At 45.5% G+C, this 25,829-nt stretch overlaps 1 protein-coding gene across 2 annotated transcripts in view; it reads right to left on the bottom strand.

The window, feature by feature from the left end:
• Positions 1-25,829, bottom strand: part of NOS1AP (nitric oxide synthase 1 adaptor protein) — a gene marked incomplete at its 3' end in the record, with an annotated part of 237,176 nt that overhangs the window by 30,105 nt on the left and 181,242 nt on the right. For both annotated transcript variants that reach the window (XM_084249721.1, XM_084249720.1), the window contains exon 5: positions 7,816-7,924. In XM_084249721.1, the coding sequence (XP_084105847.1) occupies positions 7,816-7,924 (109 nt within the window). The remainder of the gene's footprint in view (positions 1-7,815; positions 7,925-25,829) is intronic.

Below are 25,829 nucleotides of genomic sequence, written 5' to 3'. Positions count from 1 at the left end.
GCAATCCGAGCGCCGCTTTCGCGCAAGCTTACCGGGCGGCCGGGGCTGTGTGCTGGTGCTGGTCTCCTCCTGGTGGGCGGGGCTCTCTTTTTAATGGCGCGTGGAGCTCACCTCCGCGGCGGATCCTGCAGGGTTCGCCTCAGCTCCCGTTCACGGGGTGTGGTGGCTGAAATAGTTCCTTTCCACTCACAGTCCCGCTTGCTGCATCCGTTTTTCTTGTTGGGCGTTTTGGTTTGTTGTTTCCCTGGTCTCTGCCGGTCGGAGAGTGCCGCCTCTGTGGGCGGGGGAGGGGAGCAGGGTTCTGTGCTTCCCTCCCTTCTCGTCCTCTTTTATGGCAACTTTCTTCTTCGGGCAGTTTGCTGGAGTCGTCCGTTTATCTTCCGTGTCCCAGTTCTCACTGGGACCTGCCGCTTTTCCTCCCTATTAACTTTTTTTAATGGGAGATCTTACTCGCAGCGTCTCCTCGCCGCCATGTTGCTCCGCCCCTAAGGCTGTACTTCTATTCACAGTGAAAGAACACAGTTGCACATGTTATGGAGTCTCCTGTGCACTTGGATATATAACAAACCACACTGCTATCTGCTCTACAGAACAAGTACCTGCACATAAAAGAAATGTCGCTGAGTAGTTAGGGTGGATTCAGACAACTCCTGTAACTCAACTCATAAATGACTACTGAATTCAGGTGCCATTTGACCTTCAAGGAATTCCTCCTTTACTATTTGACCTTCAAGGAATTGCTTTTGAAAGGCCTATGGAAGGACCTCATTAGGGGTAAAATTACAAAGTGACTTAAAGGCAGCAAAGGGACCAGGTTTCCCCTGGCACGGGCTCACCCACCCACCCACTGAGTGCCATCCACACAGGGCATAGCCATGCTGGTCCCTGCCTGCCCCATTTGGTGACTGGACCTCTGGGTGCTAAGCAAGAATACACCCCAGAATGCAGAAATTTCACATGCGGGGATTTAATCGTTCACAAGGTTAAACCCAGAGAGAGAACTGACAAAGAGAAGCTTTTTACAAAGAGCCCCTTTGCAGGTCCCACAGGTCCCAGGGAAGCAGCTGCTCACATCTCATGACCGCAAACCGGCCTCTAGAAATGAACGTGCAGTGTTAAAGATCGGAAGGTAGCCAGGCACAAAGCTGAGCAAAGGAGTGGAATGTTGGGAAGGCAGCCTTTTCCAGCTCCAGGATTGGCTATTCTCTGGAATGTACTAATTTTTTTTTTTTTTTTTACAAGAGCTCCATTATACTGCATTATTTCTGTACAAATCCAGCTTAGTTTTACATAAGCCCCTGAAAGTACTTGGCCACATGGATCAAATCTTCCTGTCCAAAAGCCAGTTTCTATTAGCAACCACAAAGCATTTGTGGGCTTTTAGTTGTCAAGATTAGGCTGGAGAGGGTTGCTTTGATGTTTTCGACACTGGGAAGGAATATCTAACCTCACAGGGGCTCTCAGCTTGAGGGTGCAGGGCAGGGCACTAAAGCTCAAGGGAATGCCAATTACAGGCAATTTTGTGAAAACAGAGCTGGAAAGGAAGTTCCTCCCCAACCCTTTTAAATCAGGTTATCCCTCGATCCAGCAAAGTCTTTAAGTCAAGAAGCAATGCACAGCTACTCTGTTTAGTTTGCCTAATGTGGGCACCACTTTCTACCTAGCAGGTGTCAATACTTGATGAAAGGCAGCAACAATCCTGAAAATTACACAATGTTCTCAGTGAGAGTGGCTGCCTACTCCGAGGCAGAGAAGGCCTGTGGTGGGGATGTTGGAAGACATCCATCAAAAGACTGATTCTTGCACTTTACCAGTCTACAGAAAAATTAAAGTCCACAGTGATTTTATTTACTAATCTCATTGTAAGTGGTGCTGGTTGGTCCTATAAGCACTCTTTAGAGTGCTATAAACATGTAAAGAAGAAAATCAATAGTCTCATTCTGCAGCTGATTAATAAGTAACCTTGGACACTAATCCAAATTTCATTGTCTGAGATAAAAAGTGGGTGTGCCTCACAGCTATGGAGATGATTAGCGGTGACATCAGAAAAGTAAGCAAAGTGACATGTGTAGGTCCCAAATGAAAGTGTATATGAAGATGGGAATGGTGACAGCAAGCAGAGAGAGGGGAGTAGGGTACACCTCTAGGAAGTATGGTTTGTTAGTCAGTCAGCAATCTTCTCTACTCTGCTCCCTCCGCATTTCCAACTCCGTCTTCTGAGTACTTGAGATCTGTCAACCAAATGCCAGAGAATTCCAGAGAACTGATGTCTGGTAAGTCAGCCTCAGGGCAGTTCACAAGTTCATTACTCTCTCATTTATCACAGCAATAAAGTGCCTTTATCTTGACAGTCACCTCCACATTGTCTCAACAAAAATAGAACTGGAGGTCACGTTTCTTTAATGTGCTTTTTTGAATCTTAGTAAAAGACTTAAGCTCACATTTATCATTTGAAAATGATGAAGCAAAAAAAAAAATACATTTAGGCTTCCACACAGAGGAAGATCAAGGCACTAAAGTTCAGAAATGGCAGAGGGTTAGGTTTCTTCCACCAGGTTTTTGAGTGGCTTTGATGCTCAGATCTAATCCAAGCATTGCCTTAGACACTAGACTATTGCTTACTATGGGAAAAAGTTCTGTTTCAAAGTGAGGATGACTTTGAACACTGACAGGAGATGGTAGAACATAAAAATTCCAACAGGCTGCTGGGATTTCCCAGTTCCTCTGCTGGTCCACGGACCATAGTAGACAGAGGACCACAGAGGAAAGACTAAATTGTAAGCTGAGTGCCAAAGTAACCAGTCAGGTGACCCTGTGCAGATTAACTCACCCTTCCAGATACTAATTTCCTTACCATAACCAGAGAGGTCTGGACTAGGTGGGTTCTGAGACCTATGATTTCTTTATTTTGATTCCCCAACCCCATGTCATCCAACATTGAAGATAAAAAAAAAAAAAAAACAGACTCTTTAAATTAAGGACCTACCATTTAAATTTAGTCTCTACCCCTCCTTTAGGTCTTAAGCTTAATCAGGCAAGTGACTTATTCTTCAGCACATGATGTCGTCATCATTCAAAAGCCATAGCAGGCTCTAAAAAGACGGTTAAACTTCTCAGCTGTGGCCTCTAATCTGATGGTGACAGCATTACAGGAGGAAATGATTTCTCCAACCCAAACCAATTGAGCTGTGATTACAGGCAAGATGATTTCAAGAAGCTGCCTGTGAAGATAATGGGGAGATTCCTGTGGCTCCTGTTAATCACCAACACTTCACGCCCTGATTCGCTAATAAGTACAGTCACAGCTAATCAGGGCAGACAGCCACATCCTCCTGGTCCTGGAGAAAATGACAGGGGGGTGACATCCACTCCAAGGGAGAGGTCAAGAGACCATGCAAGAGGCTTGCAAGAGGCAGAAGGCCTTGCAAATGAATTCTATCACTCTCTCCGGAGGGATACTGGGATATCAGGGATACTGATGCTGTTGGGAAGTAGCTGGCACTGAATGCCCCCGTTAAACTGGAAGACCACCCTCCAGTTTGCACTCCATATAAATAGTGCTGGGATCTCCTACTTTCTTCCCCCCAGCCAATCCTAGTGAGCCTCCCCAGGCACACAGATCTGCTATAATCAACAATCCTGAGGAGCATTTCCCCTTATCTGATGGCTGCAGAAACTCAAACCCAGCTAGCCTCATGAGTCTTCTGTGAGTTTCCTGTAAAGAGTTAGTGGCACAAAGCTCTGGTCTAGGAAGCAGGAGGCCGAGTTCAAATCTCAGTGGCATTGCTGACTGTGTAACCAAGGGCAATTTACTTCCCTCGGTCCTTTCTTTCTCCAACTATAAAATGGAGTCCACACTGGAGTCAAAGCACAAGGATAAAATGAAAGTCAGAATGATATGGGCTAGTCAGAATTTAGAGCTTTTCATACTCAAGTAAGGAGTACAGTAGCACTTAGTTAAAAGCATGTCTTGGAGAACAGTCTGTTCTTTAGTTCTGTAACTTCCCGATGAAGACAGTTCAACAGAGAAGCGAAGAGTGTGAGCTCCTGAATCAGTTTCTGGGTCCAGGTCTGACTCTATATTTGAATGTGATGTTTGTCTCTTCAGTCTCTTTCCCCATCAATTACACAATCATAGCAGCACCTACCGATCAGGGCTGCTGGAGGTGGAACAGTGTGATCTAAACAAGGGAGCCCCATGTTCCTGATGCACCTCTTGAAGGGTGTTGCTGAGTGACAAGGAGAAGCTAAAAAAGACTTGGGGAGAAAAGACCTGGAGGAGGCATATGGAACAGAGAGACATGAAGAAGCAGCCATGTTTGCTTCTCGGCCTTGGATTTGTATCAGGATCTTGGGGGACATGGAAAGAGACAATGGCAGCCTTTATCCTGACTTGTACTATGATTTTGCTCCTTTCCTTCCAGGCTTCCCTGGCCCCTTCCTAAGATTCCCTGCCAGAAGTACCTTAGACTTGTGGCAAGCTTTCGGATCACAGTAGTCCCTGTTTGGCTGGGCATTTACCCACAAGGGGATGGGTAAGTTTGGGTGTTATATTGGAAACTATTATCCTTTCTTCTCTATATTACCTATTAGTTCTATCAAAGTTCTTTTCTATTGAAAGTCTTATACAATAGGAGTTTGTTTTGTCTTTCTGAGACAGACAGCTGAACCTATTGCAAGCAGAGTTTGCAAGGTTTGGGGATACTGGGGTGCCCCTCAGTCTGCCTGCTAACAGAGGAATGAAATAAGATAATTCACATGAGTCTGGAACAGTTGCAGGCACACAGCAAATAACCAAACGAGATTAGATATTATTATTTGACTTACTAGAAGGTTAACACTCAGATAATCTGGAGCAGAAGAAGAGCAGGTACTAAGCTATCTTCCTGCAGTATTTTGTTATCAAGCTTCTGATGAAAGCCCAACTGAAAAAATACAGCTTGAGAAGAAAATCCCCAAGATGGAAAACACACTGACCTCACGTGTGGGACTACAGGAAGATGTCAGGCATATAGAACACCTCTGTGAGGAGCTGGGTACAGGGACCCTCCCCAGGCAAGTTGAGAAACTGATCCATATTTTCAACCAATGGAAGAGGCAATCCCCTTTCTTCAGAGTAAGCAATACCCACATTAGGAGCCCATCTTGAGAAAGGTACATGGACACACACACAGGGGCACAAGGTGGAGTAAAGAGCAGCGACCAGAACAGATACTATGCTATCTTCCTGCAGTATTTTGCTATCAAGCTTCTGATGAAAGCCCAACTGAAAAAATACAGCTTGAGAAGAAAATCCCCAAGATGGAAAGCACTGACCTCACATGTAGGTTTTCTACATTATGACTGACGCTAGGGCTCTGGAAAAAGAACAGCCAGTTCTGCAGGCTTCCAGTCCAGAGCTCTCCCTATTGCCCTCCAGCAACCAAACCATCCCTGCAAGATACAATTCCTCGGGGCCGACAGTCCTTTCCCCTCAGATCTTAAGGAATTCCCATGATTTGCCAATAAAAACTCCTTCTCCAGCGATTATCTCCCCAAACCAGAAGCACGTTACAAAAAGCACGTTGCCGTCTTTGGAGGCTAACCAAGGAGGCATACAAAACCTCGCAGACAGGCTCCCCCAGCTCCCCAAGTCGGCTTCCTTTGCTAAACAATTAGTTCACTTCTCTTTTCCTGGCTTGCAAACCAGCCTTCAAGGGCTCAGCAGCGAGGGGGCTCACGGCCCAGGCTGCCTGGAGACAGTTCCTGCTGCCGAGCCGAGGGCCAGCAAAGGGCCTGAGAACCAGCTCTCCCAGGAGCTACATTCTCAGCAGGTGAGGGCAAAAGGGGTTTAGAAAACAGAGGCGCTGGAGGCCAGACTTAGGTCTGGGATCTATGAGACATGGAGGGAACCAGAGGAGTATTCCTTCTCATTGGGTGATAGGAACAAAATTTTGCGCCTCATTTCAGATCAAAGTTCCAGGTGGATACTGTTCTTAGACTTAACATTGGCCGACCCCACTGTGCACTGCTGCTCACAGTTTGATGACAAGCAAATAGAAATAACTCCAGACAGCTGGGTTTCCTGCTCAAAATTCTTCTGCATGTCTCTCTGATGCCAGCCAGTGCCTAGACATGGGACATCATAATAATCTCCCTGAGCCTCAATTTACTCATTTGCAAAACTGGAGGTGAAAAGTACTTGCTGTCACTTGACACAGATGCAAAAATGATAGCCCAAGATTAAGTACTAAAGCACCCAAGGTTCGTGTGGTCCATGGCCTGGACAAACTAAAGTCAGATGTGCAGTGGATCACACTCAGGCAGATGAAAGGGAAGGGCAATCCTTAGTCGCATGCATCAGAGAATGGCAGGGATGACCCATTTTGTTACCCTCAGGAACACTATTTCCTTCCTATCCTCCCAAATCTCCAAACACATCAAAGCAACACAAGAGCCTTCCACTCCCTCTAACTCTGCATTCTCATCTCTAGCTCCATGGCTTCACTCTCTCCCCACCACCTCTTTCTCTGAGTTCCTTAATATACAGCTCAACTTAATCCCATTTACATTTTTTTTTCTCAATTGTACAATTATCTAGAGGTGGGATCCAGCAACTTGTCCCTTTTTCCTTTTTCCAGTTCTAGCTCTTTCCATTCAGTTCCATGATTTACATTTAAAAGTCTGGAAAGAAGGTGGGTATGCACACTAATCTCTTTAGAGGAAGAGGCTAAGTCAGTAAAGCATAATTTTTTTGGTGGAGCCAGGGTGGGGTCAGGACATAGGTAGTAGTATACCTTGATCCTGTCATGTAGTATTCTGATTATCCCCACTTGACAAGGTCCCTACAAATTTATCTTAAAGGTGTCTCTGGCATGAGATGTGAAAGTTGTCTCCTAGCATCAAAGTAGGAGGATGCTAGGTGTTTGGAAGTAACCATATATGAAAGCCAGGCTTAGAGGCCTGTGTCTAGGAAGGTAGACCTTAAAGGGCATTACAGGAAAAAGCATAATGCTTCCAAAATACATTTTGGAATATTTCCAAAATATTTACACATTACATGGGAAAAAAATCTGGTTCCATGGCCATGTCAGTTTGAGAAATGCTGGATCACACAAAGTTAAAGAGCTTTCTGGAATTTCTAGAATTCCCAGCAAATTTAAATAGGGAGATTTTGGATGATACATGTTTTACTGGACAAGTTTTAGAAAATATCAACTTGGACTCTTATTTTATAGATAGTGACAGTGACCCACATAATATCTCTCAGGGTTCCAGTGGAGAGATGGAGCTGGGCCCAGGTCTTCAAAATCCCAGTTTCAGGTGTTAGCTCCCTGGAGGAGGGTCAGGGAGAGAGCATGCTGCAAAAGTCATGCTGCAAAAGGGTCAGAAGTGCAAAAGTTACATATATTTAAGCATCAGGTCACCAATGAAAGTAACCACCCTGGACAACCAACATCACATGCCATGTGGAAACCGGGTTCCATGATCTAGTTTGCAGCCCACTGATCAATGCACAGAATTATTAAGTTAGGAAAGGGCAGTGTTTCTTTTCAACCACACACCCAGGCAAGCCTCACTGCTGAGCTGTCTCCCGCTTCCATTCCAGGGCACTCATCCAGTAGCCACAATCTCTCCAGAAACCCAATGTAACAAAGTACAAAGTTCAGGTGAAATGAAGAGAATTTCATTCTTCATGTGATGAACAGTTCCCCCTGGTCATGCATCAAAACAGCCATTGTCAAATCTTGGCTCTATCACAACAGGGAGAGGATCAGTGGGGTGCACTCTGGGTTCATCAGAGGAAAACAACACAACCGATGGTGGCTCCTTTACCTTCTTCTTGGATTTAAAGACGTTACACCTGAAGATATTGCTGGCACCATCTCGAGCAATATAGCTGAAGATCTTTAAGTCTTGGGAATCATGAGAGACGTAGAAGATCCTAAAGGAAGAGCAAAAGAAAAATGCACTGAAAATGGCATTGCATTCAAATCTCCAACAAGGATACCTGTTTAAGGACACAGTCGAGCTCAGTAAGGTCAGGCTCTTAGAGAAAGTCTTGTTCCCACTAAAGCCACAATGCAAGCCTGTTAACACCCGCAAGATACTCTGTAAACACCAACAATCCAATGTGTGACCTCTAGACTTGGAAGAGTGAGTGTGGGTAGGACATGGATCCCACACTATGCCTAGGCAGCAAATCTATCCTGGTGATGTGTGTGAAAAGGCAAAATTGATCCCATCCTTATCAGAGCAATAAACCTGCTTCCAAGCCAGAGAAGTGTGGTGGAGTTTTCCTGATCCAGGTTCACACTTCTCTCCCAACCAGGAGGTGCGGCAGCCAGCAATGCTGACCACATCGGGAGGAGCTAAGACACTGTTCATTACTGTAGGTCCCTTGGTGACGGTGACACTCCACTTTCCAAACTGCTCCACGACTTCCCTGCATTCATTCTTCCACCCAGCTAATCCCACTGAGTGCACGCTGTGGGCCAGGCACTATCCCAGCTCCTAGGGGAACAGCAGCACAGAACAAAGCCCCCTAACTCCCCTGGGTTCACATGCAGGGGTATCAAAGAACAACAGAAAAGAAGTGCTGTGAAGGAAAAGCAGGGAAAAAAGAGGGACAGACCGTGATGGGGTGGTCAGCAGGAGGGCCTCACAGACAGAGACGTGACGTGAGAGAGGTGGGCACAGAAGAGTGCAGGCAAAGCACTGCAAGAAGCAGGAACAGCAAGTTTCAAAATCCCGAGGTGCTAGAAAGGGGCTCTTGGTGTTCAAGGAATGGCCAGAACAAGCAAGTGTGGTCTGGGTCAGAAAAGAGCCACAAGCCATACCCAAGAGGCCTAGAGGTGGGCTCTTGTGCTGGGTGAGCTGACTGGCCAGTGGGGGGCTTCAGGGTCTGAGCAGAGAACTGGCTGATCCTTTAAGCTCAAGGATTGCTCTAGCTGCTGGGGGGTGTTTGGGGCAGAGGGAAAGGTTGGGAAAAGGGCAGAAGAAAGCACCGTGCTAGTAGCTGACAAATAGGTGAGACTAAGATAGGGAATCCTCAGAACCACTCTATGTGTACTGGCCAGAGGGGCAAGGGAGGGGGCATCAGAGAACCTGGTTGTGAGGATCCAAGCACTGGCTCTTAAAAATCACCTCGGGGCCATGTCTTTCACTCAACAACAGCACCATTACTTTTTTCTGAGGACAGTGTCTTCTAGATCTGACCTGTTTCAGTGGGAGACAGTGATGTGGATTACAACAAGCAGGGATTTTGTTGTATCTACAACTCAGCCACTCACTCTGCAAGGTAAGCCATGTAACACTCAGAGGTTCAGTTTTGTTAATCTGTAAAATGGGATTATTAATCTTAACACCTTGCAGGGTTATTGGGAAGATGAAATAAGTAGAAAAGTGTTGTTTTACTTCCGACTGACATAGCCTCTGGGAGATCTAGTTACTGAGATTCTCTCCAAGAATCCCAAGAAGTTTACGGTTGGGGGGCATATTCAAAAGAAAAGCAGGTGCACATAAGACAACACTCCTGGGAAGAAACTCAAGTTCACCTTGGGGACCACAGGTCGTTTGTTGAATCCTACTGAAGTCATTTTAGTACATATTGCCAGTCAACTAAGTCTAAATGACAGAAAAAAAAAAAGAGGTTGTTCTGTTTGTTGTGTGTGCTTCCAAGAAAGTGCACTTAATGCTACTGACCCCAAACTCATCTCAACATCAAAGGGACAAGCCAACAGCTGCTACTCCACATCTCTGCCTCAGCTCCAGGCCTGCCTGGCTGATCCTTCCAGGCATCGCTCCTGAATTCCTCTTGAGCTTCTTAAACTCATCCGAACTCATCTTCCCTGTAATTCTCCCTACAAAAGTGGCCTTCCTCCCACCTCAAGGCCCATCTAGACAAGAGGCAACACGCCCACTGAGGCCAGCTATCTGGGGGCACCCTCCATTCCTTCTGCCCTTGTTCCCCAGCGCGGGTGGCAGCTGCCTACTGGGGCCCCGGGTGTGCTGGTGGCACCACCTAAGTTTACGAGGCCTCCATGTTCCCTGGACTACCACAACCCATCTAGCCTGTTGCTCTGCTTCCTCACACACTCACTGCAGCCCTTTCCCGGCATTGCTAGCAAAGCAGTATTCCTAATCACAGAAATTCCTATCCCATTATTTCCCTCTTAGAACCATTCAAAGTCATCCTACACCCTCGGAGAAAAAGGAACTCTTCTGCACTGTTGGTGGGAGTGCAAACTGGTCCAACCACTGTGGAAAGCTGTGTGGAGATTTCTGGACCTACTAAACATAGAGCTTCCATATGATCCAGCAATTCCACTCCTAGGTATTTACCCAAAGGACACAGAAACATCAATTCCAAAGAACACCTGCACCCCTATGTTTATAGCAGCACTGTTCACAATAGCTAAGCTTTGGAAACAACCCAAATGCCCAAAAATAGATGACTGGATCAAGAAGATGTGGTACATATATACCATGGAATATTACTCAGCATTCAAAAAAGATAAACACATGCAATTTGCAGCAACATGGATGGCGCTGGAAGGGATCATGCTCAGCGAAATAAGCCAAAAAGAAAAAGAAAAATACCGGATGGTCTCACTCATAGCAGGAATCTAGAAAACTTAAATAAGGGACCAGGAAAATGAATAACTATAAGAAAGTGAAAATCAAAATCAACAAAAAACTATGAACCAGAGACACTTTTAGGGGGGCGGGGGCGGGAGGGGAGGGATTGGGGTCAGAATGGGGGGGCTGCAATTGTATGGGGAATATAACAATAAAATTTATTATAAAAAAAATAAAAAATAAAAAAAAAATAAAAAATAAAAAAAAAAACACAGCATACCAAAAAAAAAAAAAAAAAAAAAAAGTCATCCTACACCCTCAGGATAAAGTCCAAACTCCTCAGCATGGAGTTTTCACTTTTCTGTTTGCCTCTCTCTCCAGAGTGCTGACCTACTTAGCCTTCCAGAGCGAGTCACTCGCCCCCTACCGCTTTTGCCACCGCTGTGACACCCAGGGCATCCTTAGACACTTGGCTCAGACCCCTGCCGGGTGTCACACTCCAGTCAGAGAGGAAGGCGCCCAAGGGCTGACAGTTCCACAGCATGCCTCCCGCTGTGATGTTTATGCTGGAGCTCCCTGAAGGAGCAGGGATCACAGCTGGTGTCCCTGGTACCCGCAGGGTGATTGGCACACAGGCAGCTTTTACTGTTTGCATAGGAGGGAGGGTGCTGTTATTAATAATCAGCACCCAGGATGTGGTCTGCCTGGCTATTCGTACTCCCCACGGGAGGTCAGGTCCAGTAATTCACATACGTTACACATAAAACTCTGCGTCTAGAGTTTATTGATCATGATGCATTACCCTAAGGTCTGAGAACCAGATTTAAAACTGATAGAGCAGATAAGAACACAAACTGGCAAGCCAACAAGACGTGGAGATGTGGGAGGACTCCATGCTCCCGTTAGTTTGAGCTTGATGGACACAGCACCTTTCTAGCAAAAATGGCAAAAACCTGGGCATGGAAGCAGGCACTCTAGAGACTGCTTGGCTATGTCTTGTTCAAAATTTAATGTATTCATACTGGAGTAAATAACCTCTAGCTAACCCAAAAGTCACCTAGCTAAAGCACAGAAGTTTCCACTAACACAGTCCAAAAGCCAAAAGCTTTTCCATGTGACCTTATTCACCAAAAAATTAATAATACAACAAAGTAAGGCCTTAGGCCCAAACTCCCAGGATTAGTAACGTCATCCAAGAATCCTTATTTCCCCATACCTTGGTTTTCTTGAGAACTGTGCTTGTGCACTGGGGGTGGAGAGAGAATAAAGAATAACAGCAACACTCAAGACGAAGGAAAGGATTTCCTTTCCTTCATCTTTATCCTTAAGTCTAGTGCACTGTCGACTCTGTTTCCGAAAGCATCTCAATTTTCTCCACTTCAGTGTAATTATCAAGAGCAAGATGGTTCACATGTTAACAGTGACTACTAAGCTTTTGCTTCCCCTTCAAATGTCTTATACTTTCCTGCTTTTATTTCAAAATATGCACAGAATTATAATTTTCACTTACTAATGGAATTGTTAGGTTTTTAAAGCCAGAGCAATAAACTTTTCTGCAGATTGTTATATCCATCAACTTATTATAAATGACTGAAATAAAAATAATTTCTTGGAGAAACTGGACTTGGGGTTTACATCATGCTAGAATTCAGGTTGACATAATAATAAAAGAACCACTAGACCAACCACCATCACCATTCTTCCTGGACTATTAATCTCTAGGCAAACTTGTTTCTCTTAAGAGTACAGGGAGGAAAAAAAAAAAAGAGATTTGTGTGGTCATCTGGCCTGGTCCCAACCCGGCATGCTGGTGAGTCAGGATTTGTTGACAGTGGGAAATTCTCTCCCTGAGAGAGTAACCTATCTCTTCCGTTGATTACAACATGTCAGTGGGAATGCAGTGGAGGAAAATTCTTGAAACACTGAGACTAGGGTCTCAGGCCCCGGCTCTGCTATGATATCCTGGTGGGTATGTCCCCTGTGAACTGGGGTGGTCTCAGTACCGTCACTAGTGTTCGTGGGCTTAAAGAATAAAGAATGACTTTGTGCAGCAAGAAGAGCCCAGGGAGTGAGCTCCTAAAGGGGACACCCTGGGGCTAGCCTTTGGGGGTCTTACACAACAAGGCTGATCCTTCTTCGAAAAGGCAACTATTTGAACGTTTGGAAACCACAGCCAAGTTTCTATTTATTCCTTTCAAGTTTAAAGTGACATACCCCCTCTTCCTTCAGTAGCTCAACAGGGCTCACCTTTCAGACCCTTTATTGCCTGCACAAGGCCTGTGGGCTTGGGAAGGGAGTCATCTGGGTTCGAATCTCAGCTTTACCTCTTCCTAGCTGCTGGCCATAGGCCAACTGCTCACTGTATATGACCCTTTCATGCCTCATTTAAAATGCAATATTCATAGTATTGTTTTAAGCATTAAGACACATGCAGAGACAAGTGTTGGGAAGTTGCTGTTCAGTAACTGAGTCTGTCCTCCTTGTTACCCTCTGCGACACATACCCTGACTTGCCAATGGCCCTTCCAGTGCAGCTCACATCAGGGGGGTATATTTGGATGGGTACTTTCTATGCCTAGAATTCGTTGTGTTGTTTTTTTCATTAATCACAGTATTCACTGCAGTTCACTTCGGCCAACACCAAGTTCAGAGTCAATTTGCATATATACTCTTGAGACAGATTTTGTTCTAATGGAGGTAACATTGGTTTTCAACATTGTATATGTCAAGGCAGATTTCCTACGTGGATCCCGAAGTTGCTTTCTCAGGCTGCCTACTAGTCATCACTTTTCTAAGCCCTCACAGACCAGCTGCTTAATGATCTGTCAGAATCCTGCCCAGGGGCAAAGACAAGGTTACTAGTCTGTGATCCAGACCTCCCCTCTTCCCAAGAAGTGGGGAGCTTTATTCATGTAATCTTCCCAGATGTCATCCATTCCCTTTGGTTTTGAAAAATGGCCCATCATAAATTTGCAATCACATTCTTCAGGACCCCAGGACCCACGTGACCTAGGCTTGGACACACTTAAAGAAGTGAGTGCCACCTGCCTTCTTCCTAGTGGTTTTAAAATTTCATCTATTTTTCAAATCGCCTATGTGCTAGTACTTCTGATTGAACATCAGACACTCCTCTACTTGAGAAAAAAAGACATATAAGGTTTTACAAAGGGACTTGAGTTCCTCTTCATCGCATGCTACTTGCTCTTTTACACTTCCCTCTCACCCTCAGACTTTCCCAGGAGCCAATGCACTCAGTCTCAACAACAGTTGCTCCTTTGCACTTCCACTTGATTTTAAGTTCTGCCTGAAATGTATTATGCACTTTTGAAAGACCATTTTATACAAATCTGAGTAGTCCATAATTTTTCTTTGTGGTCTCACCTTGTAGGTTTATCCTCAATTCCTCATCTGTCATTCCCTCCCTCTCAGTCTCCGGGTGAGAGCACAAACTTTCCTCTAGCACCACTGTCCTTCCATATAATGAGCTCTAAATGATGAGACCATATCCACCATGTGCTAACATTCTGTCTTTCATGGGGACCATCCATTGACTCTGGAACCTACTGGTCAAGAGAATGTGAAAGAGCTGAAGTCACTTGCAAAATGTTTTGCATCTACACCTATAATCCCTCCCCCTTCTCCATCCAAGCCCACAGATAGAGAGCCCACAGGGTCACCTGCATTGCTGCCTCCTGCTCACAACCTGCAGGTTGTCCTGCCTAGCAAAGGCACAGAGCTGAGGCCAGGGGACCTAGACCTGACACTATGCCTTGACAAACTCATAGTCTTCTGTCATCCTGCTTACCCAATTCTTAAAGAACAGAAATATCTTTCAGGGTGGCTGTCACGTTCAAAGGAGGCCAGGGACAGCCAAATATTCTGTGGCCCAAAAGGGTTGTACACACACTATAAAGCTAAAACCTTGAAGGCAACCTTAAAGATGGCAAGTGGAGGAGCAAAGAGTAAGCATCATTGTTCCCCTAATGTCACTATTTCTCCAGGCCTTCCAGGTGGAACTTAGCAGAGATTTTTCTCTTCAGGTTCTGGAAGGCAGGGGCATTCCCAACCCCCCAAACACCACAAGATGGAGGGAATAAAGCACAATTGAAAAGATAAGCTATGCGACCTGACCTACTTTATTACACAAAACCTCCATTTTGTCATTGACATTCATTGCCTATTTTTCCATTCAAAGTTAAATGGCAGCACATGAAAGAGGTTCTTGAACTGGGTAGCGCGGTATCAGTGATGCAGTAAATCAAGCACTGAGTATTAGGACTTGATGTATATTCATAGTTCACTTGTCTTCATGCTTAAATTTGCAGACCCACCTTGACACAGACCTCAATAGAAATATTTTTGCAAATTACTGAGTATCTATATAATACAGCTAGATGGTCATTCTGAGTAATTCTTATTTGGAGCAACCACAATATTCAGAATTATATTATGGTTAACTGTCTAAATTAGATAGAAAGAAATGTCTGTTTCAGATTACATAAAAGTCTCATTAACATTGAAGGGTCAGGCTAAAGATATTTTCTAAAAAAAAGATAAGCTACCAAACAACTTGCAGATGGTGGATATAAAACCTAGAGGGGTCTTCTTTTTTTTTTTCATTTATTTTTTTACATCTCTGTTAATTTATGGATAATATTTGATTTCTCCCCTCAGGGGTAGTCCCTGTAGTTCTCCCATCAGCACAGCAGCCATGATCTATCACCACAGTCGCTTGTGCTCTTCCCTCCCCTGTTTTGACCCCTCTCCTTCCCTCTCTCTTGCTGTATGCCTGAGGTCTATGGTCAGCTCAGAGCGGGTCTTCTTAAGGCAAAACCTCTGGGGAAGGAAGAAGCATGTGGAAAATGCAGGTGAGAGAAGACAGAACCAAGCTCCTGCTGGAGATGAGCTGAGGGCACCCCAGCTGTGAAGGCATTGTCCTGGGAAACCCAGCAGGACTCCTCCCCTGGTAGCAAGGATCCCCAACTGGCATAGGTGACTTAGGTGGTTCTCCAAAGGAACATGCTATCATCAGAGGACCTGGGAGAAAGTGAGAAGAGGGGGTAGTTTGGAGGGAGGTCCCTGATGCTCTGCTAGCAGCACCATACCAGAATGCAGGGGAAGGACCCCCCACCCCACCCCAGCCCTAGGCCTAAACACAGGACACTTTCTTTTCCCACCCAGCCCTATAGCATTCACACGGTTCCACACGCCATCCCTGATCAACGCTCTTTTCCCATGCCTCTTATTTCCCATCTAATCTTCATATAAAATTGTCCTTCATCTTGATTGTTTCTCCCTCTTATTACTGCTTTGGTCTGATTATCTTTTTCCTCCCACTGTATTTACAGGGCTTTTTATCACATCATCTGTCCTTTTAAGCTGCTTCAATTTTCATCTTCTTCATCCTCACTTTAGCCATTCTTAACTGGGGACCTGCTGCCCTCAGACTTCACTTTCATAGGGCTGCTCTCTGGCATAAAGGGCTGATGGCACTCATGAAACAGTGCCCCAGTCCCTCACAGGACCTCCTGATGCCTGAGGTATCCAAGGTCAGCTTGACCTTGGTGTCCAAGGACAGATGGTCCAAGGTCTAGTTATCACATAACGGGGCCATTTTCCACAGACCTGCCTCACTAAGGCAGCAGGATCTGGAAAGAAGCCTGGGACTGTGATGCTTGGAGAGACCTCAAGAGACAATCAAGTCTGACTCCAACAGCAGGCAGAGAAATACAAATATCGAAGCTAATTCCCACAGTTTCTTTGAGGAATAAAATCACACAAATGTCTAAATTATTATTACAACAATCTCCTGTGTGCCTAAAGTAAGAAATAAACCACCAATGGAGTTGGAAAATTGAGCGAGAGTCAGACAAATACACATTTCTCTTTTGAACAACTAGTTAAGGCCCCCTCGTGGCCTTGCTCAGCAGTTAATTTATGTTTTAATTTCACAGTTGTTAAGAAATTCGTTTTTACGTCCCACTAAAATCTCCCCTGCTTTCCTTGAATCAACCACAAACCATCACAAAACACTTTCTAAATGCCAAGCACTGTGATAAGTTAATTTCCTCTTGTTCAGTCCTTGACAGGCAGGCCAAAAGCAGGCTGGCGTCCCTCACAAAACCACCACGGAAGTCCTTTCATATTCTTCAGGGTGGTGACTTCTCCCCCACACAGGTCCTTTCTCCCAAATAACTGTCACCTGCTGCCAGCTTTCAGAGATCAAATTGGTTTACCAGCTGCCAATTCTTTCTCCTCTGCTTCTGTGTTATCTGGGCTCACACACTTTGTGCGTGTATGTTTCTTTGGGATCAGTCTGTCTTCATACTTGGGAGGGTCCTCAGGCTTCCTGCAGACTCTTGCCCAGAAATAACTTTTGTGCCAGAGTCAGAGGACACAGCACACAGAGTAAGGGTGCCCCTCGATGTGGGCCAGCAAGATACCTCTCCCCGACTTTCCTGGAGAAGAGCTTGCCCTCTTACTCTCAAGACAGGGCCTATTTCTCATCTTCACGGGGTAGGCAGGCAGAGAGCTGAGGCAAAAATTTTTCCTAAGCACAATCAATCTTTCTTCACTCCCCAGCAGAACTGAGACATTGTCATTTGGGGGGATAACAAGTAGCAAGACAGAATGGACTCTTGAAGACTCAGTGGAGGGCTCAGTTGTCTGCTTTCTCAAAGCCACTTAATACTGAGCTTTAGTCTTCCACAGGACAGAAGGCAAGAGAAGAGGCTAATGATTTATATACAGCGCGTGGGACACAGAGGCTCAAGAAATCTTTATTCAGTTGAAATGATAAACAAGAATATTTGCTACCATGTGCTGGGTATCATACTAATCCCTTCACATGTAAAAACTCATTTAATATTCACAGCACCTAACGAGAGAGGGACCATCACTATCCTCATTTTGGAGATGAGGTTTCGTCAGCTTTCTCAAGCTCACACAGCTGTATCAGTTTCCTAGAGCAGCTGCCACAAGTTACCACAAACCGGATGGTTTCAAACCACAGAAGTTAAATCTCTCACAGTACAGGGGGCCAGGAGACACACATCAAGGTGTTGGCAAGGTTGGTTCCTTCTAGGGGCTCTGAGGGAGAACAGGCCTTTCTTCTGGTGGCTACCAGCAATCCCTGGTGTTCTTTGCCTTGTCACTGCACTGTCTGATCTCTGTCTTCATCCTCACATGGCCTTCTGCCTTCCATTTCCTCTCTGTTTCTGTCTCCAAATGGCCCTCGTCTATGATTAGATCATCAGATTTAGGCTCACCCTAATTCACTAGGGAGGAAGCAAGGACTCCCCACACCACCAGCCCGTGTGGTGTTTGTGGGCCCCCAAAGGAATGGGTTGGGTTCATTGCACTTTGCCCTTATTGATGACTTCTGCAAAGTTCCTAGTACCAGTTAGGGGCCTGACCATAGGTGTCAGAAGTTGGACAAGAAGGTATCTTTCTAAGGGACTCATTTAACCCACCATAATATGAACCAGAATTTGAACCCAGGCAAGCTTCAAGTTCTTGCCCTCTGTATACCTGTTTAGGTGATTAATCACTGTCAAAGACTGTTTGAATATCAGACTTATTACCATTTCTATCTAAACATACCCAAGTAGCAGTTGGTAGTGTGTTACATTCTTGCCATTTTTTTTTTTTTTGTTAGTTACTTTTCCAATCCCCTGAATCTTTAGAGTCTCCATGGTCATCAAAGTCACGAAAGGCAGGCTTTCAGGGGCCACTTGTGAGAGGAACTGGATTTCCTTGTGTAGGATGAAGAAAATGTCAGGCTTTTCTGCCCTCCCGCCATCAGGATAGATGATGGATCCTTGCGGTCCTGAATGCATGCCTGATGGCAGGCACCTGGAGTAGGGTGTGGGCATAGGTAGATGGGATTCACCTGGGCTAAGACTGGGCTTTTAAGGGCGGCGTCAGGGGGACGCCAGCAGAAGCCAAGAGAGAAGCAAGAGAAGCAGAAGCTGAGAGAATGCCGGAGAGCCCAGATAGAATGAAGACTTGCTGGGGGCTGGGAGGCCTGCCAGCCTCCCGGCCCCCCAGCACCCCTGCCTGCTGTGTACTGGGTAAATCCCAATAAAAGCCTGCAAAAAAACCACTGAGTACTCTGACTCCTCCTTTACCCAGTCTGCATGGGATCAAAGAAAACCTGCACGGTGTCTGTTCCTGACCCTACACCTTGCTATCCCCAACTGCCCCTCTTCCAATACAAGTTTCTCCAAATACACCAACCCAGGAATATGGCATCAAAAGCACATCTTAGTCTTTTCAAAAGCAGTCCTTCAAGACCAATAGAGCTTTCAGGGGTTCATTCCATAACACACTCTTACTCAGCTGTACTCACAGCTTTCTAGCCACTACTCAGTACTTGGGAAACCCTGTTTTCTGTGTGCTGTAATGGCAATAAAGGAAGCCCCCTCCCCAGGGCTCAGCGGACACCTGGCTGGGCCGGCTGGCCATCAGCATGCTTCTTTCCCTGATTGCTCCCTCTTGATGATGCCTGATGCTACATTAGAAACCTTCTGACCCATGGCTCAGCTGGAGGGAGCCCGTCCCACTACCTGAGGGTAAGTAAGTGAGCAATGAAGGGCTGGTGCCACTCCAGGGACAATAGCCCTACTTCTCACACACATCCCCAGGCAATGGCCAGACAATTCCTACTGACCCTTCCAATCACGATCTAGTATCTTTTTTTCTTTTTTTTAAAGATTTATTTATGCATACAAGAGCTGGGGTACAGGCCAGAGAGGCACGAGGGTGAGAACAGAGCGGGAACAGAACAGGCAGACTGACTGAAATACACTGCTGAGGGGAGCAGCAGGTAAGCCAGGAGAGGTCTGCCTCGCCATGTGGGTTTCTCTCTGGCTGGCCAGGAATGGAACTCGTGCTGCAGATTGCTTCATAGTGCAGTGCTTAACTCCTTGTGCCACCAGGGAAGTCCCTTTTTTTTTTTTCTTTTTAAACTAAGGGACCAGGCATCTTTACTTCCAAGCCTCTAATAGACATTAGAACAAAGTGAAACCAAAAAAAAAAAAGGAAAGAAAGAAATGAACTGATTTATAGTTTCAACCTCCAACCACGTAATGATTGTTTTTACTTTGCAAGTCTAACGGAGGGGAGCTGGGAGGCATGCAGTAGTTGGGTTAAACTGTAAAGGAGGACCAGGAGGAAACCCCAAAGTAGGTGGAGGGAGTCCTCAGAAGAGGGAAAGGCCCACAGCATTAAGTGCTTCTGAGAGTCGGAATGGAGGGCACATGAGTGTCCCTGGGGGGCTCCACCCTCCCAGCCCCTGGGTTTATGTGAGCTCCTCCTTCAGATCCCAGGATGGGTTGGATTCACAGCACCCCTTTAAGGAGATGGTAACAAAGCTGGGGATTCAGCCAAGACCCCAGCAAGAGCCATCTTGGAGACAGCATGGAGGTTCAGTTGTCACAAGCCTGGAAAGGAGTGGATTTGGAAACAATCACAGCAAGTAGAATTATTATTCCCCAAAGCCAGGCAAGATGAGACTATGGCAGGCTCCAGGTTGTTCTTCCTTTTTAAGATGACAAACCTGGGCCTGTTAAAGACTGAAAAAGATGAAACAAAAGAGAAATAGTCTCAAGATGCGGGGGGTGGGGAAGGGTGTACAGGGGAGACTGCAGAAGAGTGGGCCAGCGTGGAGGTGCCTCCATGTCAAAGGTGCAGCCGGGAACCTGCAGCACAGGTAGGCGTCCTGCCCAGCTAGTCACCTCTGTGTTTTTTTTGGAAATAGTTCTCTTTCCCTGGCAGAGGCCAAGGCTGTTTGGACGTGCAGGAGTGGGGCTGTTTGAGACAAGAGATCAGGAGGATTTTTTTAGTAAAATTTGCTGATTAAAGTAAAAGCTGCTTTAACTGGACCTGCCTTTACCTGTCCGGTTTTACTTCCCTTCCCCAAGAGCAAGGACAACCAGGTGACAGTGATGAAAAGGAAAGCATTCCCTCCGATATTTTTCTTTTTCCTTCTGACTTATTTCACTGAACACAATCCCTTCCAACTCCATCCATGTTGCTGCAAATGACATGAGATTGTCTTATTTGATTGCTGAATAGTATTCCATTGTGGGTCTTCATGGTGGTAATTTTATGGGGATTACACCTAAGAGGAAAAATCAAGCATTGTACAAAAATGAACAACCATGTAAAAAATATATAAACTTTTTTTTTTTAAAGAAAAGGAAAGGAAAACACACTGGAAAGCTTTGTTACCATCTCCTTAAAGGAGCGCTGTGAATCCATCCCATCCTGAGGACCTGAAGGGTGGGATCATAAACCCAGGGGCTGGGAGGGTGGGAGCGCAACAGGGACACTCCTGGGACCTGCCTTCTGAGCACTTGCAGCCTCTCTCGAAGAGCTTGTCAAATTACTCATCACCAGTCAAGGCATCTGACAGGTATAATCGTTTCCTTAGGGCTTTGTCCTTCCATCAGTGAACGTAGGCAATTGGGTTTGGGGATTTGGATTTGGCTATAAAAATTCTTTAAAAATATTTCTCACACACAAACACACGCACACAAAGATGTGTGTATATATACACGTGTGTATGTCCATGTACATACACACACGGACCTTCTTTGACTTACAGTGGGTCACCTCCCCATAAAGTCATGGCAAGTTGAAAACAGTGTAAGCTGAAAATGCTGCCTGGAGCTGGGGCTCACTGCCACTGCCCTGCGTTCCAAATACCTGCCAGGTTCTCGGATGCTGCCCACTGTTGCACCATCTTTAAGTTGGAAAATCCTAACTCAGACCATGATAAGTCAGGGACTGTTGGTTTTATTTTTTTCATTTTTTTATAATTTTTTTTTACATCATTGTTCATTTTTAAACAGTATTTGCTTCCCCCCACCCCCTCAGGCATAGTCCCCATAGAATTTCCTTCACCAATGCACCTGTGTCTGTCAGTTTTATTTTCAAAGGCGTTTGGGTGTAAGGACAGGTGGTGAGACCCTGGCCCACTGTCGGAAAGGCTGCCCCATTTCTGCGAGGAAACACATGGAGGCCCCTTCTGGCTGTCTGTGACCATCATTCAGTGGGTAATAAGCGCTAGTGGAGACAGTGAGTGAAAGCAGCCATTCTCTCCATCTCAACACCTCTGTAAGCACACGCATCACAGTTGTCAGACCAACCCATCTGGGGATGCCCTTCTGAGGCTCTCTTGCATTTTACCTTTCACTTTTTATTGGGGCCATTACTAACAAGATGGTCATATTTACCATTTGTCTGTTTCATTTCTCCCTAATATAATTTATTATTAATTACCAATTAATTTATTATCAATTATCAATAAAAACTGCAACAAACGAGACAAGTGATAAAATCAAAGACCAAGTTAATCCACAGAAAACACCTTCAGCCCCTCAAGCAAAGGCTAACCACAGGAGTAACAGAGGTCTGGGGGTGGGGGGGCGTAAGGACAAGGGTGGGGGGAAGGGCATCTTTGCAAAGGCAGAATTGGTTAGCAGTTAATCCCATGTTGTGAAGAGATGCTGGCTCCCTCCCTGAGTAAAGATGAACTGGGTCTCCTGGCTCCTCATTTCACAGCTGAGTGTTGCTGCCTTTTAAAGTCACTGTGTACTAATTATTATCTATTAGAACATTCCAACATTCCAATGTTCTAATGTTGACATTTTTATCTCCTTCCCCAAATATTTAGAGTATGCATTTAGGGCTCAAAAAATGTTTGCAGGTTGGTCAGTTGCTTCACTCATCCATCCAATCAATCCTGGATGAAAGTTTATAAGTGAGTGTGCCCGTTTCCTGAAAATGTTGCAGAGATTCAAGAAGAAATCATTTGAATTAACCAATATGAACTGAACACAATAATGAGCAAGACAGAGGTTAAGGAGACAAAAAAATGTAGCTCCTACTAAAAAATAAAAAATAGAAGACAGATAAATATCTACAATATGAGCATGAACTTAAGGACTAGATAGCTTTGGGGTCTGTAGGAGAAAGAGAAACTAGAGTCTCGTTGTGGGGGATGAAATCTGGAGGGAATTCCTGGTTGGTGGATGTGGTATTTAAAATAAACCTTGAGGGCCTCCCTGGTGGCGCAGCGGTTGAGCTCTGGCTTGCGAAGCTGCCCACAGCCTCTGCAGCGCCGATTCGATCCCCAGCCGCCAGGCAAGGGTCCCACAAGGGACCTCTCCTTCCGCCCGCTGCTCCCCTCAGCAGTGTACTTCAGTCTGCCTGCTCTGCTCCCCACTCTGGCTCTGGTGAATTCTCTCACCCTTCTGTGCTTCTGACTGTACCCAGTGCCTGTATAAATAAATAAATAAATAAATAAATAAATAAATAAATAAATAAATAAATAAAATCTTTTAAAAAATAAAATAAACCTTGAAAAATGAATGAGTTTGACAGGCAGAAATGTTGAGCCAAACACAGCGAGCTCCTCCATCCATCACAATTGGTCATGACTGCCACTGGTGGTGGTAAGCGGCTGTGGCCCCACAGCTGAGCTCAGGGTCTCCTCATAGTGGGGATGGGCACCTGGGACAGTAAGCTTTTCCATCACACACTTATCTGAATTGTACACAGGACCCTCCGGAACTCCTACTATCCTCACTTCTGCAGCTGGCGGCCTAAGCTCCCAGAAAGGAAGCCCAGGCACATACCTGGCCAGTTATCACCACCTTCCTCCAACTGTGAAAGATTCAGGAAGGTGCTCACAAGGGCTTATGTGGCCAGGCTGGAGGCCACCTCTCCAACCCAGCCTCTAGAATGATGTGTCGCGCAGGATACCAAGTTGCCATTGCTACTTACTGATATAATGCATGTCAGATGGGGACCACAACTCCAGATCTAGAGTGGCCTTTCTTTACTTGTCTTTGGGGTTAAGCCTGGCAACAGAATAGCCCTTCCCCTGGCCCACTACCTGGTCCTTATATACTGATGTTGAACAGACTTAGGGTCAACTTCCCCCATAGCCATGTGAGTCCAGGGGCACCAAGGGTACCTTACAGGCTCCTCCCACACAAACCCTGTGCCTTTACATGACCTGAAACTCACCATTACAAGACTGGTATGTTTTAAATAAGACAAAGCCTCTAAAAAGATGCAAATGTCCCCTGGACTGATAAAATAAAATCCATTTATCACTTCAACAATGAACCATTAAGGAAGTCAGATTGTTTTTTTTTTTTTTTTCCTTCTCCTCCTATAGTAGGAGAGCCAATAATAAAACTCCCCAGCTTGGATGCAAAATATACAAAGAGGTTGACCATGCTTTTGGGCACCAGGAGTGTCTCACCTTGGAACTGATTAATGTTAGTACCATATGGGCTATGAATTGTCCTAATTTGTCAAAATTTTGCAAGTATGTGAGAATGATTATTCCAGGGAGAGAACCAGTTTTCACCATATTCTCAAAGGCATTTGTGTGCCAGAAAAGGTCAAGATCGTTGATGAACACCGAGGCTGGTGTTAGTGGGAGGCAGGAGAAGAGTCAGGAGAGGAGCAGTGGTTTACTCTGCACACACCTTCCCGTTGGGGATCTTCAATGCTCTGCACACATTTCAAGTCGACCCCTCATGTATTCAAGGAAGAGCAGGTGAAACCCAGAGTAACAGGACTTGGAGCAGGCGCTCACTTTGTAGGTTTCCTGTCCCCCTGGTTTCTCCTTCACAGGCTAAGTCCTCCCCAGTAGAGTGTTTAATTATGTGAAGTTTTGTAAAATTGGCTTAATTCAATTTTCCACTATTCAATTTTCCATTATTAGTGTAAAGATGCCCTTGAAGGCCTGACACTGAGCGATGCTTTGATGGTTCTGGTAGCTGTTTTCTGCAATGCTTATTTTCTAGTTGGCTCCCTGCCTCATTTGGATTGTGCTTCCAGATACTGAGAAGGGCAGAGGACAAAGCCACCGAGAGGCAAAGTAGGCTTAACTGCTCTTTTGCAATGAAGACTTGAGTGCAGCCAACAAGTGGATCAGGCCTGCCCCAGCTTGATCACACAGGATACCAAAGAATCTTCCAGGCACTAGGGAAGCCCGAGTACACAGAACAGATACAGTCCCTGTCTCCCTGGAGCTCTGGCTTAGAGTTACCATGACAAAAATTTCCATTCTTCAGCCTGATTGAATTTAATAACCAAGTGGGATCCAGCAGAGGCAAAATGTCCCCACATGTGGGCCTCCCTGATGGCACAAGGGGTTAAGCACTGCACTATGAAGCAATCTGCAGCCTCTGCAACAGGAGTTTGATACCCGGTCGGCCAGGAAGCAACCCATATGGCACAGCAGACCTCTCCTGTCTCGCCAACTGCTCCCCCTCAGCAGTGTATTTCAGTCAGACTTCCTGTTCTGCTCCCCACTCTGTCTCTGGTGAATCCTCTCAGCCCTCGAATCTCTGGCCTGTACCCCAGCTCTTGTATGCATAAATAAATAAATCTTTAACAAAAAATGTCCTCACATTTAAGGGCTTTCTCTCCTCCCCACAGCTCCCCAAATAACAAGATTCTCCCTTATTTGCTCTCTCCATCCAGACTTTCCTAGTATGAGCGACCCAAGCGTCACACAGCTCACAGACAGACAGGCTCACAGACTCCCATGCTTCCTACTGCCATCACCCTTCCATTAGCCTCAGGGTGTTGGGCATGGTCTCCCTTGTCTATCTCACCGACCCGAGTCTCCCCAGTTTGGGGCACGTGTATTATTCCAGGCCACACTGGTTTCTCTCTCTAAAACACTATTTTTACTTTGGAACTCTCCAAGCCAGGCCCTCATGGGAAATCTAAGTACAAATGTGGAAGGAAGTCCTTGACAGATTCCAGAGAGAAACACGGGCTAATTGTAAAGATATACAGAGAATAATATTAGATGTGAGAGGAAATAAGGCATCTGAGTGTCTATATGTTTGCATCTAAAGTGGTATTAGAAAAGGCAGTGAAGGGCAAGCATTTGACTTTTCCTTTATAACATGTCTTCATTATTTTATTTTTAGTAATAAGGTATTATTTGGTTGTTTTAAAACTCATGCATCAGTCTTACTTCTCTGAATACTTACCTGAAAACCATCATTAAAAAAGAGAAGCCACGGGAGGCCCCTGAGAAGGGCTCTCAGTTATCTCCCTTTGCATTCTGGCACTTTCTGCAGAGTGGCAGACACAATGACATGTGAGTGGAACAGATAAGAGGAGGGGAAGGAGAGAGGAAGGAAAGGCCTTGGGAAGTGACAAGCAGGCGGGACAGGGCCTGGCCTCTGTCTCGCAGGAGACAGGCAGCTGGTGTTGGCTGCAGGGACA

The sequence above is a fragment of the Talpa europaea genome (genome assembly GCF_964194135.1).
Source record: "Talpa europaea genome assembly, chromosome: 12".
Taxonomy (NCBI): domain Eukaryota; kingdom Metazoa; phylum Chordata; class Mammalia; order Eulipotyphla; family Talpidae; genus Talpa; species Talpa europaea.
The sequence above is the reverse complement of the archived record's forward strand: the minus strand, read 5'-3'. Positions and strand labels throughout refer to the sequence as shown.